The 21,875-nt window shown below is 44.7% G+C and overlaps 1 protein-coding gene and 1 long non-coding RNA gene across 2 annotated transcripts in view; one reads left to right on the forward strand and one right to left on the reverse strand.

Moving 5' to 3' along the window:
- Positions 1-12,536: 12,536 nt before the first annotated feature.
- On the reverse strand, positions 12,537-14,691 carry LOC140710556 (uncharacterized). Its single transcript, XR_012091625.1, has 2 exons — positions 14,291-14,691; positions 12,537-12,961 (listed from the first exon to the last, which is right to left on the reverse strand). It is a non-coding gene; the product is annotated as an uncharacterized lncRNA (long non-coding RNA).
- Positions 14,692-14,977: 286 nt separating this feature from the next.
- The window catches only part of RELL1 (RELT like 1), a 79,947-nt gene continuing 73,049 nt past the window's right edge, over positions 14,978-21,875 (forward strand). Inside the window, exon 1 of the mRNA XM_008017661.3 lies at positions 14,978-15,172. Within this exon, the coding sequence (XP_008015852.3) occupies positions 15,085-15,172 (88 nt within the window). The 5' untranslated portion in view covers positions 14,978-15,084. The remainder of the gene's footprint in view (positions 15,173-21,875) is intronic.

Consider the following 21,875-nt stretch of genomic DNA (forward strand, 5'->3'; position numbering starts at 1 on the left):
CCCTGTGGAGACAGTGTTTGATGTATTTCACAATATTCTGCATTTTCCCACAATTTAGGTACCAACTGCTTAAGAAAGGTCCAGGAATATATTTCCTCAAGTGGTGTTTTCATCTACTGTTTTGTTCCTTCATGGCCAGGACCAAACTCCTTATCACCTCTGACAGTCCTCAGCTACAGGAGCAAGAATTAAAACAAACTGCACTAAGTTTGCAGATGTCAAGTTTGAATACACGGCTTTGCTGGGAAAATCGGAGTTTATTTATCATTATGCTCCCAACTGAGAAATTAAGTTAAGGCTCATTAGAGAAAGAGGCACCATTTGTTTGTTCTTTACTGCTCCGAGACTTGCCATAATGATCTTGGCTTAGATTGCCATTTAAATTCACATGGCTCATCGCAGGACTGTTAAACTTATTCATATCACAAAGGAAGTCTAAGACACGATGTCAACACATTTACTGAGGCTGGTCTGAAGGTAGTGAGTTATCTCAGCTGGTCACAGTTGGTTATGATTGCACTCCTTGTTCTACTCTTTCCTCCCTTCTCACTACTGCACTTAACTAGCCTTATAAGAAAAAAAAAGAAAGAAAAAGAAAAAGTCCATACATTTATTGAGTGCGTAGTGAGTGCATAGCACTGTGTTCAATACCAGGAACACAGTGACATATATAAACAGCTTCAACATTTGTAGGCTTATGATGTTTCTCCAATCAATAGGCTGACACGATACTGGGACTTTTTATCCCTGGGGAGAAAGAGAAGAGAGGAGACACGGTCTGGTCAGTGCACCTGTTCTGTATCTTGGTCCCTGCAGTAGTGATGATGACGGGACCTTTTGAAAGTTGGGGATGCTTTTCCAGGACCCCTGAGATCCATGGCTGGTCTAGACTGTAAGCATCACACTGGTGTTGCTCAAAGGTTATATTAATATATAGCTGTGAATTCATGCATACGTGCCCATACTTTACTTCTAATGTAGGGCCCGTAGGGCTGGGTTCAAGAGGTTTGCAGTCTTATGCCCTCTTCAATAACCCTTCGAGAACCAGCTTTCTTTTACTAACCCTCCAAGAACCATTGTGTAGAGGCTGAGTTACCCTGCTGCACTGGTTCTGTATTGCTGCTGTAACAAATTACCACAATATAACATCTTAACACAAATGTATGATCTTACAGTTCTGTAGGATAGAAGCCTAAAACGAGTCTCCCTGGGCTAAAATCAAAGCATTGCCAGGGTACTCTCCTGTCTGGAGGCTCTAGAAGAAAATCCAATTTCTTGTCCTTACAGTTTGCAGAGACCTTCTGTCTTCCCAGACTCATGGTCCCTTCCCTTCATCTTCGAAGTCAGCAGCGTAACATCTCTGTGTCTTTCTTTCATATCCACATGCTCCTTTGACTGACTTTACTGTTGTGCCTCCCTCTTTTCTTTTTTTGAGACAGAGTCTTGCTCTTTCACCCAGGCTAACACATTCACAGGTTCCAGAGATTAGAACATGGGCATCTTTGGAGCCACTATGCTGCCTACCACGCCAACCCACAGGTTTTCCTCCCTCAGGGTCATCTCCTCTCCAAAGCCCGTTCCAGAGATTTTTGGAGCAAAGAATATTTCCTGTGGTGCAAGCATGGAAGGGCTTATCTTTGAGGTGGCCCAAAGGGGCAAGCAGTCCTTGGGAGAAAGAAGCTGGAGGTAGCACTGGGTGTCCACAGCCTGTAGAAGATGTGAAGAGTCAGCCAGAGCAGATGTTCCTTCTCTTGTTTGTTTGTTTGTTTTGAGATGGAGTCTTGCTCCGTCGCCCGTGCTGGAGGCAAGTGGCGCTATCTCAGCTCACTGCAACCTCCGCCTCCCGGGTTCAAGCGATTCTTCTGCCTCAGCCTCCCCAGTAGCTGGGACTACAGGTACACCACCACGCCCGGCTAATTTTTGTATTTTTAATAGAGCCGGGGTTTCACCATATTGGCCACGCTGGTCTCCAACTCCTGACCTTGTGATCCACCCATCTCGGCCTCCCAAAGTGCTGAGATTACAGGCGTGAGCCACCATGCCCAGCCTGTTCCTTCTCTTAAAAGAGAATAGAGGGAGGTAGATTTCCAGGGATAGAGGGGCAGTGGGTGGGGGGAGGGGAGGGCAGGGAAGATCTAGAGATGTCTCCAAAAAACCATTAGAATTCTCAGGAGAAAAAAGTCTGCTTTTGGCTTGGCACAATGGCTGGTGCCTGTAACCTGGGAGGCCAAGGTGGGAGGATCATTTGAGGTCAGGAGTTCGAGGCCAGCCTGGCCAACATGGTGAAAACCTATCTCTACTAAAAAATACAAAAAATAGCCAGGTGTGGTGGCAGGCACCTGTAATCCCAGCTGCTTGGGAGGCTGAGGCATGAGAATCTCTTGAACCCGGCAGGTGGAGGCTGCAGTGAGTCAAGATTGCGCCATTGCACTCTGGCCTGGGCAACACAGTGAGACTCTGTCTCAGAAAAAAAAAAAAAAAGTCTGCTTTTAACACATTCCAATACCATTTAGCTCTGATGAGGGTACCAAAGTAGAACTTTCTTGCTCTTTTTCTTTATCTTTCTCCCACAACCCAAGCCTGTGGAGGTAAAACAAACAAACAATATCAAAACCAAAACTGGTTAGCAAGATGGGGAATGAGGAGAAGAAAAACTTGGCAGAAAAGGAGAAAAAAAGGCTGATTTCTTCAGGATAAAGACGGTGAGAAGATTTATAGATTCGTCAGGGTGTGCCTGGTGGATTGACACCTGTGTGTTGGGGCGGACGGAGTAGGATTGGGTAGAAGAGACAGTGAACTGGAATGCAGTTGTAACAGAGGCCTCAGCCTTTCCCATGAGAGAGTCCTGCAGCGGGGTGGCCCTTCTTAAGTTGTCTGACCTTAAGAGGGTGCTCGACACTTCCTCACCCCCATTAACCAGTCATTGGATGAGGGCTGTCCCTAGGGAAGAGGCATGACCTTGGCTGAGGCATTTTCTTTCACTAAGGACAATTTCCAGAGAGCCACTCAACTGAGAACCATCAGGGCCAATCTCAGCAGCTGAGGGATGACTGGGACATCCCTGTGGGCTGTGCACAACGGCATCCACTACACCTTGTGCTGGGACACAAGCAGCGGGGAGAGAGAGAGAGAGTTTTAAAGTATTGCAAGGAACTTGGTTTTCAATTAGCGTCCAGAGTAGTTTTATTATCTTAAAGATTTATTACCAGGAAAATTAAGGGATTTGCTCTAAACTTCATCTATGAGCAAGGAAAGAAATATCCCCACTGAATAAATATTCTGTGTTGCTAAATAGCTAGCTAGATAAAGTTACTTACATTCCTTAAGCCTTGGTTATAATTGCAGCAGTTTCCAGAGAAGCAGCATCTGGGAAGGTTACCTTTGCATAAGAAAATTCTACAAGGGGTATGATTATGCAAAGGGAGGCCTAGACCAGTGGTTCTAAACATGTGTGTGTGTGTGTGTATGCATGTGCCTCGGATCCCTTTGGCAGTCAGTATAGCCTATGGAATCTCATCTCTGAATCATGTTTTCCTATGCATAAAATAAAATACGTAGTATTACAAAGAAAACCAATTCTATTTAAATAATGTCAGCTGAGTACAGTGGCTCACGCCTCTAATCTCAGCACTTTGGGAGGCTAAGGCGGGCACATTGTTTGAGCCCAGGAGTTCAAGACCAGCCTAGGTAATAAAATGAGACCCTGTTTCTAAAACAAAAACAAAACAAAAACAAAGAAACAAACAAACAAAATAGCTGGGTGTGGTGGCGCGTACCTATAGTCCTAGCTACATATGTTAGTGTCATCGATACTGCTAATGTTACTGAGGTTGTTGCCTACATTCATAGTTAAAGGAAACGCCAAACTTCACGTTGAAGTTATTGAAAATAACCTCAATAAAGGGTTGAAAATAAAGGGGTGATTTTTTTTCTACTCAAGTGTACAACCCCCCAAATTCAATTTGCAAACTCCCTGGGAGTCCATGGACTCCAGGTTAAAACTTTTGCATCTGGAATAGGCTCAGCTGATCTTCTACAACATAATAAAGTAATAACAATTTTCAGGGTCTTTTTTGGGGAAGGTAGGCTGATGGTGAGACATGTTGAAGGTCTTAGAATTCTAAGAGAGAGAGAGAAAGAGAAAGGGGAGGAGAGAAAGAGAGAGAGAAGCAGGGCTACAGTAAACAGATAAGTTAAGACCAGGGATCTATAGATGATATTGGCCAAATCATCAGGAAAAGTCTGTTACACACAACTCCTTTTTGTCAGTATGTTGTAAGGGGGAAAGAAATGGGCAACTGTATATGTTTGGGGTGGGGCAACAAAGAGAAGTGCACCCACCCATGTGAGGCCAGAGTGGCTACCCGAGAACTACATCCAGAGGGCAGTTAGGAGCCAGTTGACTATGAATAAACAGCTGGCAGTGTGGGCTGAGTCATGGTGGCCAAAAGACCAACCTTCTTCAACCCAAATATGTTAGAGGCATGTATCTGTTGCCTGAAAGGGAGAAGCCGGATCCTGCATGGACAGGAGCTACCCAGAGGCTAGACGCTGAGGTTACCTCTAGCTAAACAGGTGAATGTGATCCTGTAGGCAACCAAGGGCTAGGGCCAGGAAGGATGTAGCAAAGGAGTGTCTACTGTAAGTAAGATCATAGAAGGAGCATTCTGCCACGGTTGTGGGATAAGATGGGACAGTCACAGGTAGAGACATAGTATGGTAAAAAGAATGATAAATATCTCATGAGTAATTTTAATATTTTGATTACATGTTGACATGGTTTGGCTGTGCCCCCACCCAAATCTCAGCTTGAATTATATCACCCAGAATTCCCACGTGTTGTGGGAGGGATCCAGGGCGTGGTAATTGAATCATGGGGACTGGTCTTTCCCGTGCTAGGCTCATGATAGTGAATAAGTCTCATGAGATCTGATGGGTTTATCAGGGGTTTCCTCTTTTGCTGCTTGTTTATTCTCTCTTGCTGCCACCATGTAAGAAGTGCTTTTTGCCCTCCACCATGGTTGTGAGACCTTCCCCAGCCATGTGGAACTGTAAGTCCAATTAAACCTTTTTCTTTTGTAAATTGCCCAGTCTTGGGTATGTCTTTGTCAGCAGCATGCAAATGGACTAATACACAGATTGAAATGATATTTTGGATATATAGGATTAAATGAAAGCTATTGTTATAACTAATTTCACCTGTTCTTATTTTTTAATGTGGTCACCAGAAAATTCAGAACTACTTATATGGTTGGCATTATATTCCTATTTGTAGAAATAACATGTAGTTATTTCACCGAGACATGACTCATGTCATTAACTCACGTAACTCCTATAGTTATAATCTGGCTTAGACTATACAAACACTTTGTAAGATTCTGTAATCTTCTGCATGTTCCCTCTTTCCTTATTTTCCCTCTGGTTTTCGGGAAATCCTTTAATAGAAAAAGGGCCCATATGTTGTCTTCCTAGTGTCATAGAAATGGGACCTGTGGGGTTGTGATGGTCCATGCTAAACCCAAGGTAGAATGAGAAGATTATCCCCTATAAAGGGACAGATTTTGTAGTAGCAGGAACTAAGAAGCTATCAAAATAGACTAACTTGTTGGCAATGCTGAAAGGAAGAAAAGGAGAATTTGTGTTGTTAACCTGTGCCTTGGCAACAGAATGGCTCATATGAGATTCTCAAGATTTCCAAAGACATTAGCAGCAAGGACTAGGTTGAGAAAGGTTCAGCTCTCTCATATCTTCCTTCCTGCTATCTCTATCTCACACCTTATAGACTACCAGACCCTCGAAATTCTCTCAGTAAATCAGTCCTTTTGTGTCCTAACCAGCCTATCCTGAAGCTCATCACCTGAACCCCTTATCCTCCAAAACCGCAAAATTCCTTGAAAAGCCTCTAGAATACCAGGCTCCTTCCTGGAAAAACCCCAACCATGGATCTATTTCCTAAACTGCCTTCTCCATGTCTACCTCTGAGTTTCCAAGTACGCATACAGAGCATCACTCAATCCTGTAGATTGGCCCATGAAAAATTCACGGGCTGCAGTCCCAGCTGTACCCTCTGCAATGCACAGCAGTGCACACGCTGGACAGCTCTCCCATTCCTTTCAGTAATCGTTCAAATCCTTACAACTCTCAGGGGCCCTGAGGATTGGCAAAAAGTGCCCCTTCCACCAGTTAGTTTATTATGGTATTATGGCTCAATTTGGACAGCTGTGACCTTGGGGTAGGGGGAAATGGGGGATTTCTAGGGTCCCTGTGGGAAGCTTCCTTGGCTGCACACACATTCTTACACACATTCTGTGCCTACATTGTAACAACCCGCCCCACTCCCCACTGTTTGGTTTCCACAGTGTCAGTAGCTTGTATATTCTGTGCTATCTGTACCCTCCTGTCACAGGGAAAAAGAAGCAAGATTGGAGTCTGGTAGATTAATGAGTCAGACCTCCGAGGGTGGGAGCAGTAACCTCAGGGGATGCTTGGAGCGTGATTCATACAGGACACAGCCATGCATGGGTAGTCAGTGACAGCATACATTGCAAACTCTTTTTCCAAGTATATGCATGGTCTTATGTATATTGTGGGATTATATTCAGGAGGAGTATATTTTCTGCTTTTCCGTGACTTGATCAGAAGGCCAGAATCTCTGGCCTTCACATTCTGGGATAAGTTAATATATGGTGCCCTTGTGCAGTACACAACCCAGACACCTTTACTGGGAGCCTTAACGTAGTCTCCTCAAAACCCTTGCACCATTCCTGTCTATTCCATTGTCAGAGGATGGCTGCCTTAGTCCATTTTCAGCTTCTATAACAGAATGCCATAGACTGGGTGATTTCAAAACAATAGAAGTTTGTTTGGCTCACAGTTCTGGAGACCGGGAAGTCCAAGAGTATGGTGCCAGCATCTGGTGAGGGCCTTCATGTTGCATTATCCCATGGCAGAAGGCAGAAGATAAGTGAGCACAGGAGACGGAGTGGAAATTGGGCAGAATTCATCCTTTTTATCTGGAACCTACTCCCTCAATAACTAACCCACTCCTGAGATAAAGGCCTTAATCTATTATTAAGGGCAGAGCCCTCACAACCTAATCACCTTTTAATGGTCCTACTTCTTAATACCATCACAATGGCAATTCAATTTTAACATAAATTTTGGGCTGGGACATTCAAATCATAGCAACGGCTTTGCCGCTATTAATGTGAACTTTCTCAACTTTCTGTTTCCCACCTGCAAATCTATACACGTTGGTGCCCTTCTCTTGCCTCTCGCTTCCATTTCAGAGCATCAAATGTTGGTCTTTGTGAGGTCAACAACTCCTATGCTCTTGATGCTATCATCGAGTTCCTCTGGATCTCGCTATATTAGTTATTCTCCTTGCTCTGATTTCTTCACATATTTCTCTCCAGGTGCCTTTCAGTTGTCCCAGAAAATCGATTTCAATCCACAAAAACCTTCTCTTGACTGCCAAGTCCTTACAGCTTTTTTTTTGTTCTCTTTCAGCCAAGTTTCTGAAAAGAGAATTCTCTCTTTTTTTCTCTTTTCTTTTTTTTTTTTTTTTTTGAGAGAAGGTCTCACTCTGTCACCCAGGCTGGAGTGCAGTGGCATGAGCGTGGCTCACTGCAGCCTCGACCTCCCTGGGCTCAGGCAATCCTCCCACCTCAGCCTCCTGAGTAGCTGGGAATACAGGTGTACACCACGACAGCCAGCTAATTTTTGTACTTTTTGTAGAGATGGGGTTTCACCATGTTGCCCAGGCTGGTCTCAGACTCCTGGGCTCAAGTGATCCTCCCACCTTGGCCTTCCAGAGAGCTGGGATTACAGATGTGAGCCACTGTGGTTGGCCCAAGAAAACTCTCTATTACTATTTTCACTCTTCACCCACTATACTCTGGGCTCCATCTCTATCACTCAGCTTAATGTTCTTCCACAAGGGTCTTCAAGTACCTCCACATTGCCTGATTTGCTGGGTAACTTTTTGGTCCTTATTTTACTAAACTCCTCTATTGGGAAAACCCACTCCCGATGTTTAACGTGGGTTCTTTTCTACTTCCTAAGTGTCTCGGCTGGGTTGAGAAATAAAAGGAAAGAGCACGAGAGAGAAATTTAAAGCTGGGTGTCCGAGGGAGACATCACACGTCGGCAGGATCCATGATGTTCCCCGAGCCATAAAACCAGCAAGTTTTTATTAGCGATTTTCAAAAGGGGAGGGAGTGCACAAATAGGGTGTGGGTCACAGAGATCACATACTTCACAAGGTAATAAAATATCACAAAGCAAATGGAGGCAGGGCAAGATCACAGGACCACCGGATGGGGTGAAATTAAAATTGCTAATGAAGTTTCAGGCACACATTGTCATGTCATTGATAACATCTTATCGGGAAACAGGCTTTGAGAGCAGACAACCTGTCTGACCAAAATTTATTAGGCAGGAATTTTCCTCCTCCTAATAAGCCTGGGAGTGCTACAGGAGACTGGGACTTATTTCATCCCTTCGGCTTCGAACATAAAAGACAGCACGCCTTAAAAGGGGCCATCTATAGGCCTACCTTCAGGGCGCATTCTCTTTCTCAGGGATGTTCCTTGCTGAGAAAAATAATTCAGCGATATTTCTCCTATTTGCTTATGAAAGAGGAGAAATATAGCTCTGTTCTGTCCGGCTCAACAGTGGCCAGTTCAAAGTTACCTCTCTTGTCCCCTGAACATCGCTGTTATCCTGTTCTTTTTTTTAAGATGCCCAGATTTCATATTGTTCAAACACACATGCTCTACAAACAATTCATGCAGCTGACACAATCACAGGGTCCTGAAGCAACATTCATTCTCCTCAGTTTACGAAGAAGATGACGGGATTAAGAGATTAAAGTAAAGACAGGCATAGGAAATCACAAGGATATTGATTGGGGAAGTGATAAGTGTCCATGAAATCTTCACAATTTATGTTCAGAGATTGCAGTAAATAAGGCATAAGAAATTATAAAAGTATTAATTTGGGGAACTAATAAATGTCCATGAAATCTTCACAATTTATGTTCTTCTGCCACAGCTTCAGCCGGTCCCTCCGTTAGGGGTCCCTGACTTCCTGCAATACTCCTCAGTATATCTGACATTGATGATCACTTCTTTCCCCAGAAAACTCTTGATAGATTCTATTGGCTTCCATGATACTTTCCTATATAGAACCTATCAGTCAGTGGGAGGACCATGTCCAACATCCTTGTCTAGGATGAACAGTTACACTCAGAGTCCCTGGCTGGGCAGCCCCATGGTCTCCTAAGTTGAGGGAAACCGATCTATTGCCAGTTTGTGGAGGTCATGCTGAGTAGGGTGTGGGTTAAGGCAGCCATGGGAAGTCTTGGCTTGAGGGTTTCAGGCCTGGCCTTCTTTATATTTGTAAGAGTGCTTTATCCTTATACTACATTTACTGTTAAAGTTTCTGTTGGTTGTGATCAAAAGGAAGCTTGTCTAAGAGAAACATCATGCACTTTAGAGTTTATCCTCTGAAATGTACATTTGTGGGTTTCACTGGTCTCGAACCACGCAGTTTCTTACTGTAATTCTCGCTTGCTCTTTACTGAGAACAACTATATCAATGTTATATCCACCTGATTTTGAGGATCTGGTTGCAAATGGTCTGAATCACTTATCTGCAATTTTGGGGAGACGATGTGCCCATGAAACATAACTCAATGTGGTGATCTAGGTAACTGGACAGAGATTAGGAACACCATTGCTATTGATTAGATTCCTCTGAATTTTACTTTTTTGAAGCTTCCTTTTTTTTTTTTTTTTCAGATAGGGTCTTGCTATGTTGTCCAGGCTGGTTTCGGACTCCTGGCCTTAAGATATCCTCCTGCCTTGGACTTCCAAAATGCTGGGATTACAGGAGTGAGCCACTGCACCCGGCTGAGGCTTCTTAATGTATGATGGAATATATCTAATTGAACAATGGCAATTATTCTCATCTTCCCTTAAAAAATCTACTTTGGTGATAAAATTATTTATTATAAAGTAGGACAAATTCCTGAGCATTTGAAGCTGTCCATCCTCCTTTTGTCGACTATTATGCTCAGCTGTGACCCACAGTTATTGCTGACCTATCCTCGTCTTTTCCTCATGCATATGTATGATTGTGCAGTCTGTACCATGCACATTCTTTTACTGTACATTCCTCATTTCTCCATCAATCCCAGTCCTTCAAGACCCAGCTCAAGATGCACCTCTTCCCTGAAACCTTGGTCAAGAGCTTCTAGTTACAATTCTTTTGATCTTCTTGGGATTCCTCCAGCCCAGTGGTCATCAACTGGGAATGATTTTTGTCCCCTAGAGTCATTTGGTAATATCTGGAGACATGTTTGGTTGTCACAGCTGGGGTGGGAGCTGCTGGCATTTAGTCAGTAAAGGTCAAGGATTGTAGCTACCCATCTTACAGTGCACACAACAGTCCCCCACAACAAAGAATTATTGGACCAACAATGTCCGTAGTGTTGAGAAACCCTGCAGTGTAGCCTGACTTACCACCCCCTATCATTTGATTGCTCATTATGGTATAGAATCTGAGGGCTGGATGGGAACCTTTAGAAATCATCCTATCGGCCGGGTGCGGTGGCTCAAGCCTGTAATCCCAGCACTTTGGGAGGCCGAGACGGGCGGATCACGAGGTCAGGAGATCGAGACCATCCTGGCTAACACAGTGAAACCCCGTCTCTACTAAAAAATACAAAAAACTAGCCAGGCGAGGAGGCGGGCGCCTGTAGTCCCAGCTACTCGGGAGGCTGAGGCAGGAGAATGGCGTAAACCCGGGAGGCGGAGCTTGCAGTGAGCCGAGATCAGGCCACTGCACTCCAGCCTGGGTGACAGAGCGAGACTCAGTCTCAAAAAAAAAAAAAAAAAAAAAAGAAATCATTCTATCACCCTCGTATTTTATAGGTTGGAAGACCAACCCAAAAGAAGCTGCAGAGAGTCACAGAGTAGAGTGAATCTTTGGCAGGGTTGTGTCCCTTGACCCCTGGGCCATTGGCCATTCCTGTTCACTTATGCAGCTGTTCCCTTCCTCCCAGGTAGGTTTAAAACTTTAAAAGCAAAGTTAGAATCTTTTTCTTCAGCTTGTAGTGACTCTCCCCTCCATCCCTTCACCCTCAGCCCAGTACCAGAAACACAGCATATATTTGTTGTCATATCAAAATAGTCCCAGATTGTATAAAATATTTTATCCCCTGCAGACATATTTTTAAAAAAGAAATGTAAGCCTATCTCCTGGATATAACCTCTTAAAAGGAGAGATGATTACATCTAAATCACAGAAGAAATCCTACAGAGACCTTCTGCGGAAGCGTGTTCAACATTAATTAGAGTAAACACCAGCCAAGTGAGGCTTATGTATTTAAATGATGGTGATGAAAATCACCAGCTAGCAGTTCAGAGGAAAACAGGAAAGGTTTCTACTAAGGGGAATGATTAACTGAATCCTTACAGAGAAACTGAAAAACAACAATGAAAATCAGAAAGGACCTCACATTGTATATGTTTGTAAATTTGATCCTATACACTCTGACTTATAATCCATTCCCATCAATCAATAAATTATTCTCATTGAGGAAAAATATGTAAGCAAGTGTTGAAACGGAGTTCAAAAAGGCTAGGTTAAACATGCAATGAAGGAATATCAGAACAATAATTTAGATTGCGAAAGAGGAGCTGGTTGACTAGAGTTCTGCATTTCAGAGGCAGAACAGCGTAAGAGGAGGGTGCAAGTATGGGCCTGAGGGAGCTGATCCTGGATTTGCATCCTGGTGGTGCCAGGGAGAGGCCATGTGACCCAGGTAAATGCCCTAATCCCTCAGCTTTGAAGTGAAGATTGTTAACAATGATTCCCTAAATATAAAATCGTTGTGAGGAATTGATCAAAGAATACAAAAAGAGTACCCATCATAGGATTGGACTAAATCTAAGGGCTGAATGAGGATTATTGTTTTCAATTAATGACAGTTATTAAGAATTATTAAAACTTTACTTTTGTTTCTGAAAAAATGGAAATATAACTTAGTTTTAAAATTTCCATTTTATGTTCTCAGAAGAAATATGACATCCCCTTCATAATAGAGAATAAAAGTTCCATTACATTGGAGTTTTTATTTTTAAAATAAAACTGGATTTTTAGATATACATATGTAGAAGCTATTTAAATTGTACGAATAAATCTGTAGGGTTAAGGATATGGAAAATAATTTAAGCTGGATTTTCTTTCTTTCCTCTCTCCTTCCCCTCTTCACTTTCCTCCCTCCCTCCCCCTCTCTTCCTCCTACCCTTCCTTCATTCCTTTAACAAGACATACAAATGCATGTATATGGGGTATGTGAAAGTAAGACATTTATAGAGAATGTGTCAAGCAGGTGTTATGGAAAGTTTAGGAAGAGAAATTTCAGAGCCCTGGGTTTCAACCCTGGCTTATAGTAGATATAAGATGTCAGGCAGATCACTTAACCATCTCTCATCTGTAAAACAAAGGGCCTGGTAGATAATGGGTAAGGCTTAAGTACTAGATTGTATTTTTATATTTGAAGAGCCGTAACAGACATACAATTCAAATGTGTTGCTAAAAATGATCCCGTCTTTTTTTTTTTTTTTTTTTTTTTTTTGAGACAGAGTCTCATTCTGTCGCCCAGGCTGGAGTGCAGTTGGGCAATCTCGGCTCACTGCAAGCTCCGCCTCCCGGGTTCACATCATTCTCCTGCCTCAGCCTCCCAAGTAGCTGGGACTACAGGCGCCCGCCACCACCACGGCTACTTTTTTGTATTTTTAATACAGACGGGGTTTCACTGTGTTAGGCAGGATGGTCTGGAACTCTTGACCTCGTGATCCACCCACTTCAGCCTCCCAAAGTGCTGGGATTACAGGCGTGAGCCACCGCGCACAGCCAAAAATGATCCCGTCCTTTTAATAGTAAGTTCAATCTGTGGGAAAAGAGTAAAACATGATTCAATTTTGAAATGACATTTTACATTTTGAATAGATTTCTTGATTCAAGCATTTTGTCACATTCTAACTTACAAAACCAGAGCTGGCTGTATAAGTGTGTGACCTGTGCAACTGTGTGTTTAGGAGGGCTCCACAATTGATTTAATGCTGTGTTGTTGCCATCTTGAAATTCTTAATGATTTTTGAACAAAAGGCCCTGCCTTTTCATTTTGCATTGTGCCCTGCAAATTTTGTAGCTCGTTCTGGCTACGACTTCTAATTTATAGTTTAATTTCTAGGTCCGGGATTCTCTCCCTTTTTAGTTAGAAATCCACATGGATTGCTTTCCTCTGCATCCATTCTCAGTGTTTATGTTGATATAAAACTAGCAAAGGCTGCCTGCTAAGCCTGCCAGACTGCAGGATGCGCAGCCAACTGAGCTCAGGACGCGCAGTGCCCCCCTTGGGCTTCAAAGGTCAGGGGCTCCATCCTTCAGCCTCAGCCATCTGTACTGTAGTGGCCTGAGCTTCTGTCACCGGCAATTCCCACATCAACGCAATGTTTGTAATAATAGTCTCGCAGACTGCGTGGAGGGCTCGGTGAGAGAATAAATAGTTCTTTGAAAACTAGAGGCTATCAATCACCTCAAGGATGAGACCCATCCTGTGAAAACCCACAGCCCCCATGCACCCCCTCTTCTTGCTGGTGTTGAGTATTTGCTCAAGTCCTGCCCTCATTTCCTTCAACCAAATGCTTGATGGCCCAGTAACAACAGTCCCTACAGGGCAGTAAAGAGGAACTATTCAGAGAGCGCCTCTGAGTCCTATCAATGCTTGTGAAGATGATTCAACTTCAAAAAACACTTCTGACCTCTTAGCGTGTGCTGTCTGTCCTCCATCCAGGCGCTGAGGGCACAGCAGCGAGCAAACACAATGACAATGAGATAATTACAATTTATCATGGTGGCCCAGACATCGTGGGTTTACTCCCTGGCCTCTAATAGTCACCTCACAGAGCTGATGTGAGGATGTGAGGAGATAATAAGTGCCTGGGCACCTAAAGATCTACTTTGCAGGAGTATGCGCAAGGTGCAATACAGGCACACGATTTTAAACAAAGGCGTTGCTCCTGAAAATACACAGAGGTATCTTCCCCATAGGAGCAGCTTAAATGCAAACAGAGGAAGAAATTTAAGTTATTTATCTTTTCTGCTAGTTTTCAAACAACAGAACGTGACGTCCAGCAGAGCATCACTCCCTAGACCTGCAACCGAGGGGAATGCTAGCTGGATAGACATGCCAACAGCGAAAAAAGACTGGGCTCACTCCAGTGCTGGCCGCTTCTGGCTGTCCAGTGCTTCTCCGGGCGAGCTCCGTCTTTCTCTTCCCACGCCCGCCTAGTCTCAGCTCCGGAGGAAGGTTGCACCCAGGCGACCCTTCTCCAGCCCCAGGCTCCCGCGTAATCACCGCCGGGCTTGGAAAGGAAGCGGGCGTAGCAAGTAGAGGCAGGACCGGGCCACGGTGGGCGGGGAACTAGGGCGGGGCTATAGCCTAACTGCACCGCCCAGGCTGCTGCTGGGTTTGGAAAGGAAGCGGGAGTCGTAGGGAGAGGAGGGGTCAGGCTGAGCTGTGGGCGGGGAAACGGGCGGGGCCATGGATGGAACACGTGCCTTCTTAGGTGGAGTCCGGGGCGCGGCAAGGAGAGGCGGGGCCAAGCCGAGGTGGGTGGAGAAACGGGGCGTGTTCATGGCCTAGCTGCGCCGCAGAGGCTGCTTCCTGGTTTGGAAAGGAAGCGGGATTGGCAGGGAGAGGCGGGATCAGGCTGAGGTGGGCGGGGAGTCGGGGGCGGAGCCATGAGTGGGCCTCGTGCCGTCTTAGGTGGAGCCCGGGGCGTGCGGGAAGAGGCGGGACCGAGCCGAGGTGGGTGTGGTGTGGTGGGGCGGGGCCATGGTGGGCGGGGACGGGCGGGGCCATGGCGGGGCGGGGCCATGGCGGGGCGGGGTTCGCCGCTCCCTGGGGCCGAGCCCAGCCACTCGATCAGCCCGCCGGCTCCGGAGCGGCTCTGCCTTCCCGAGCGCGGGACGCGGCGCCCTGGGGGAGGAGGGCGAAGCGACGCGGCGATGGCTGTGCGGGCACTCCCGGGGTCCACCGTCCTAGTCGCTGCTGTCTTCGTGGGAGGCGCCGTGAGTTCGCCGCTGGTGGCTCCGGGTGAGTGTCCGGTAGGAGCCGGGGCGCCGGGTGCTGAGCCGGTTCCCGGGAGCGCGGAAGGAAGCGAGGGGGTCGGGACCGCAGCCCTGCGGCGCTCCGAGGAGCCCGCTTTCTAGCACAGCCTCGGGATCCTGGCGCTGAACAACTGGCTGTCCCGGGGCGGTCCGGGCAGGGCGCGGTGCGTGGCAACGGCTCTCGTCCCTCCCCTCCCGCCGGCCCCGCTCCCGCCTGCCCTCCCCGGGGCCTCCGCCGAGGGTCTGTGTCCCCCAGCCCTGAGCTGTGCGGGGCGTAGGGACCAGGGCTTCCTCGGGGGCGCTTCCTTCATGGCCGCGCGCCTCGGAACCCCGCGGACCCCTTTTCCACCGCCCTTGTCCTCAAAGGCGCCGCGAGCGGAAGATCGTGACAGAGAGCACCGGGTGCGCTGTCGGCGCCTCCTTCTCCCTTTTAAATACCTTAAAATATCCTGAAACCTAGAGGACTTGAATCTCTTTCCAAGTTTCCATTTATTTTGGTAGTTGATGGATTCTTGTAACAGGTCAAGGAGTTCACATTTCTTCCCATATATCCTGTAGAAATCAGGCTCGGAAAAAGGGAAGGCGCTTTGGTAAACTTAAATATTTTTCTTCTTTGTGTTGATTCCTGTCGTCACAAAAGGAACCTTGTGTGGTCAGGGCAGGAAGCCATCAGCAGAGATGCTAAAGTGTCACCAACGATGAAGCAGTTTTTAATTGAAATCAATCTTAAGAGGAGGTAGAAGTTTTATGGAAGTCCTATGTCATATTCTTGCTTTTATAACTGCAGACACTAGGGATTCCTTACCACCGCTTCCCCTCTTAATTGCCACCTAACAGCCTCAGTTAAAAAAAAAAAAAAAAAAAAAAAACCCCGCATACCTGCTTGGCCATTTGGGGTTACTACAGATTGGAGTCTGACGTCAGCAAGCTCTTCCAAGCTTGATTTCAGGGGTGGCTCCTCTTCAGGTCCAAATAATAAGCAACTAGAAGCCTTTCAACAGTGACTGTCTCCTCCATAAACATCCATAAACTCTTCCTCCTGAGAACATTTCGGTCGCTTAAAACTTTTACACTGACTTAGCAGTTTGGCCTTCACTTTTTCATAGAAACCAGAACAGGTTTGCAAGGGAACCAGGTAGGTAGTATTGTCTCCTGAGTATTTTTAGCAGGCCCGTATTTCCATTAGCCATCCACCTGGGAAAATGGCAGCTAGTGACATGTTTTATTGGATGGGACAATTTTTTTTTTCTTCTTCTTTTTTTGGATACAGGATCTCACTCTGTCACCCAGGCTGGAGTGCAGTGGTACCATGTCGGCTCACTGCAACCTCCAGTTCTCTGGTTCAAGGGATTCTCCTGCCTCAGTCTCCTGAGCAGCTGGGATTACAGGCACGTGCCACCATGCCTGGCTATATTTATTTTCGTATTTTTAGTAGAGACGTGTTTTGCCATATTGGCCAGGCTGGTCTTGAACTCCTGCCCTCAAGTGATCCTCCTGCCTCGGCCTCCCAAAGTGCTGGGATTACAGGCATGAGCCACTATGCCCTGCTGGTTCATTTTGATTTTCATCCTGCGTTTCATTGCTGAGACACATAGGTGCATTATCAGGTTCCACTTGGATGTGAGGTTGGAGACATTCCTTAGAGGGTTGGAGTCAGTTGCTCCAGAATTTGGGGAAGAGTTTAATCTGGGAGTAAAATTATTTAAAAATCAGCACATGATGCATGTCATTAGCCATCATCAGCAGGAGAAATCCATCCCTAGAGTGGGTGTGTGTTTTGTCTGACCTCTGAGCAACACCCAGGTCTCAGGACTGGAATGTTACTGATGAAAGCACTCACCTAATTGCATGACAGCCTTTGTTTTTTTTTTCTTTTTGATAAAAGTTAATGCGGAAGAAGAAACAGGTGCCTAAAAAGGAAAAGATACAGAGCACAAATTTGCCAGTATCTTGAGGCCTGTGTAAAGAGAAAATGCTCTGACCAGCCAACATCTGATCCCCTTGGAACCGAAGATGGTGTTAATGTTTGTACGTTACGCATAGGGAAGTAGAGGGAAAGAAATGGGAAATACTGTTGAATGCCAGCTGTGTGCCAGGCTTTGGGTTGAGTATTTATATGCATTTTTATTTTTATTTATTTTTTTCTTTTTGAGATGGAGTCTCGCTCTGTCACCCAGGCTGGAGTGCAGTGGTGTGATCTTGGCTCACTGCAAGCTCCGCCTCCCGGGTTCACGTCATTCTCCTGCTTCAGCCTCCCAAGTAGCTGGGACTATAGGCGCCCGCCACCACGCCTGGCTAATTTTTTTCTATTTTTACTAGACATGGGATTTCCCCATGTTAGCCAGGATGGTCTCGATCTCCTGACCTCGTGATCCGCCCGCCTCGGCCTCCCAAAGTGCTGGGATTACAGGTGTGAGCCACCGTGCCCGACTGCATTTTTATTTATTTGTTTATTTTTATTTTAAAATTGTTTTTTTTGAGACAGAGTCTTGCTCTGTTTACCAGGCTGAGGTGCAGTGGTGCGATCTTGGCTTACTGCAACCTCTGCCTACTGCAACCTCTGCCTTCTGGGCTCAAGCAATTCTGCCTCAGCCTCCCAAGTAGCTGGGATTATAGGCGCCCGCCACCATGCCTGGCTACTTTTTGTATTTTTTAGTAGAATTGGGGCTTCACCATGTTGGCTATGCTGGTCTCTAACTCCTGACCTCGAGTAATCCACCCTCCTCGACCTCCCAAAGTGCGGGGATTACAGGTGTGAGCCACTGAGCACAGCCTTCATATGCATTTTTAAACTCATTGCTCATAACTGGATGAAGTACTTACTTCCAGTAAGGCAACTGAGGCAAGAGAGGTTAAACAACTGGCTGAACATCACACAGGGACTGTGCCAGTCAGCAGTCAGAGAAGCAGAACCACTAGGAGGTGTCTGTGTATGTGTGTACCTTTATATGTATCTGTATCCGGGATAACCCAGCCTGCTTGATTCCAAAGTTCATTCCCTTTCCACTGTACCCCACTGCTCTGCAGAGAAAAACAGAATATGAGTCAACCTCTGCAGTCTCGCTGAGATTCTAAGATAGTTTAGAACATCATAAAATTATAAGCATGTGGTTATCACAAGTTGTTAAGCAGAGAAAAGCAGGACAGATAGCTTCACGGTGGGTAGTGGCAGTGCCTTTTTCACTTCCTTCCTAGTAGAAGAATCTCATTAAACTTGTCTCTTAGCAGCAGCATTGGAAACTGTATACCACAAGCACCCAAAGGGATGATTTTCCACATCTTGGCTTATTTATGTCCGTAAGTTCTCTGGTTACTCAACCTTCAGTCTTACTAGTTTCTCTCTCAGACAGTGGGCATAGCCCTGGAGTAAGGAGTGGGTGGAAGAGGTCCTGTGGCGGATAAGAGGAGAAATGCATTGTCCTTGGGCTGTGGGCTTCCCTCCAGCATTCTGACTCCCTTTTAGTTGCTAAAAATAAGTTTTATTAAATTCCAGGTTCTCCCTTAGCCAGGTAGCTGCAAAGCTGTACATCCACATAATATACAGTGTTTGGAGAGTTTTGAAAAAGCACACCTTGGAGCTTCGGATTCCACATCTACATTTAATTTAAAAAGGAAATGAAAACTGTGAGAAAACTCTGTCAATTCCCTGCCCCTAACCCCTCTAAACAAAGAAATGAAATTAATCTATTTGGAAGTTTGAATAGTTGAATTTGAATGTGAGACACCAAAGCCCCAAGTGAACAAACAACAAATTTTATTGTTTCTTTAAAAATAATTCTTTGGCCCTAATGTTGAAGTGTAATGACTTATTGAAACAATAGAGAAATGATTTAAAGCTGACAAAAAGAATAAATTAAATCGTCATTGGTATAAACTATTAGGTTGAGTAGTTCCTAATAATTTAGGATACTTCAGTGGTTGTAAAGATTTGGTGTGCTACTGAAAGCAGATATATTAATAATTATATTATTAGAATTAATATAATAATTATTATATTAATAGAATTAATATATTAATAATTCTGGTGTGGTTTATAAAAGCTAAAATCAGAATTTGGTGTTACTACACTGTAGACACTTTACTCTTGTAGGAAAAAGGAATTCAATTTTTATTATTACCTGTTTTGTGGCAGGCAGTAGTCTAAGTGCCTAGATCATTTCATTCTTACAATGAATTTCCTGTCAGTTATATATGTAATTTTATTCCTGTGTTTGTAGATGAGGAAATTGAGCCTCAGAGAAGTTGAAAAAGTCACTCATGTGTAGGTTGGATTTTGGCATGGAGTCCATTGAGTCAGATCTGTTTGATTTTGAAGTCCATGCTTATTATTACTAAACTATTTTTTTGAGGAAGAAAATTCTTTTTATTCTAAGATATTTATAAAGAATCAGTAAGTAACAAGGTCATGGGATGATATGGTGGAAAGAACACCAAGCCTTAAGTCAGGGCCTTGGATTTGAAGTCAAAAATCAGAAGGACGCCGGGTGCGGTGGCTCACGCCTGTAATCCCAGCACTTTGGGAGGCCGAGGCGGGCAGATCATGTGGTCAGGAGTTCAAGATCAGCCTGGCCAATACGGTCTCTACTAGAAATACAAAAATTAGCTGGGTGTGGTGGCATATGCCTGTAATCCCAGCTACTCGGGAGGCTGAGGCAGGAGAATCACTTGAACCTGGGAGGCGGAGGTTACAGTAAGCAGAGATCATGCCACTGCACTCCAGCCTGAGTGACAGAGTGAGACTCTGCCCCCCTCCTCTGCAAAAAAAAATCAGAAAGAGACCCTGATGCCTGTAGCATGTGGTTCTGTCCACCTCCATTTCCTCACTTGTAAATTGGGCATTGTGCCAATGCCTGTCTATCTGTCTTACTGTCTCTGAAAGGTCTGGGTAGATGGCAAAGTGGCATATATCTTTTTATCTTTAAAAAATATAGTATTTTTTTCCTCCAGAGTGCACATTAGGCTTGATTTATATTATGTCATTTAAATTGTCAAATAAATGTGGACCACATATATTATACAGTTTTTATTCTGGCGGTGGTGATAGCTTTGCAATGATAGGGATTTTTAAAAAGCCCAGAGTGACACCTCAGTTTAGAATTTGCTACTGTTGCATGGGAGTTAAGTAGCCAAGCCATCTTTTCCCATTTCCCTTTAGCTACAATAGGTATTTTTGGAAAATTTCCCCAAAGATTTAAAGTTTGTGGGAGGAGGAAGTGAGAATCACCATTGATCCTATTACTCCAAGGCACTAGCCATTGTTAGCATATTTCATTCTGGTCTTCTCTAATTGCTTTTTTTTTTTTGAGATAGCCATTCTTCCGCCTCGGCCTCCCAGGTAGCTGTGCCTACACGCGCCCACGACCATGCCTGGCTAATTTTGTTTTTGTATTTTTAGTAGAGACGGTGTTTCACCGTGTTAGCCAGGATGGTCTCTATCTTCTGACCTCATGACCCACCTGCCTTGGCCTCCCAAAGTGCTGGGATTACAGGCGTGAGCCAACGCACCCAGCCCTCTAATTGCATTTTTAACTCCCATAGGTTCATAATGCAATATAACTTTGTATCATGACGTTTTCAGTTTATGTTACCCAGAAATGTTTCTCTATTTCCCTACACACCCAAAAAAGGGCTGCCTACTGTTCCACTATATGGATTCACTGTATTTTACTTTACTGTGTACCTATTTGGGAGATTTCAGTTGCTAATTATTTTTAAGTGAGTTTTAAAACTCATTGTTTCGGTGAATGCGTCTGTGCGTGAAACTTTGCCCAAATATCAGAGGACTTCCACAGAAAATGGGTTCCTGAATAGGCACTTTGAGGGTCAAAGATGTTCACATTTTTGAGGCAATTGATGACACCAATGTTGATCTGAAGGTCATCCCAGGTTACATTCTCACAGCAATAGCCAAAAAGACTCAGTTTCATATTCTTGTTATTTTCCCTGAAAAACATATTCACTAATTTGTTAGGCAAAAATTGGTACCTTGATTGTTTTACTTTGTACATTGTTGGTAACTATCAGGTTGATTTTGTTTTCTTCTAGTTTTTGAGCCATTTGTAAGGGTGTAATCCTTTATGGACAATTCTGAAATGTGAAAAGCTCTGAAAACAAGTTTTTCTTGTAGGCTTTTGATACACTCTGTAGGTCGTAAAACTTAACTTGAACTAATGTGAGGTTTTTTTTTTTTTTTTTTTTTTTTGAGATGGAGTCTCTGCCTGTCACCCAGGCTGGAGTGCAGTGGTGCAATCTTGGCTCACTGCAAGCTCTGCCTCCCGGGTTCAAGTGATTCTCTTGCCTCCGCCTCCCGAGTAGCTGGGATGACAGGCATGCACCACCATGCCTGGCTAATTTTTGTACTTTTAGTAGCGATGGGGTTTAACCATGTTGGCCAGGCTGGTCTGGAACTCTTGACCTCATGTGATCCACCCGCCTCGGCCTCCCAAAGTGCTGGGATTACAGGGATGTGCCACCGCACCCGGCCTAATGTGAGGTTCTATAGTATATATTATTCTCTCTTGACTATTTGCATGTTTTGCTGAATAATATTAATTTGATTTGAGTGTTATAGGATGTGTGCTAAATGCATTGCATTACTTTCCTAAAATCACAAGGTCTGAACTTCGAAGCACATCTGACCTCCAAGTTTTCAGATAAAGATTATGGTCCTCTTCTGTGACTCATCTGTG

This window comes from Chlorocebus sabaeus, chromosome 27 (genome assembly GCF_047675955.1).
Source record: "Chlorocebus sabaeus isolate Y175 chromosome 27, mChlSab1.0.hap1, whole genome shotgun sequence".
NCBI classification, from domain to species: domain Eukaryota; kingdom Metazoa; phylum Chordata; class Mammalia; order Primates; family Cercopithecidae; genus Chlorocebus; species Chlorocebus sabaeus.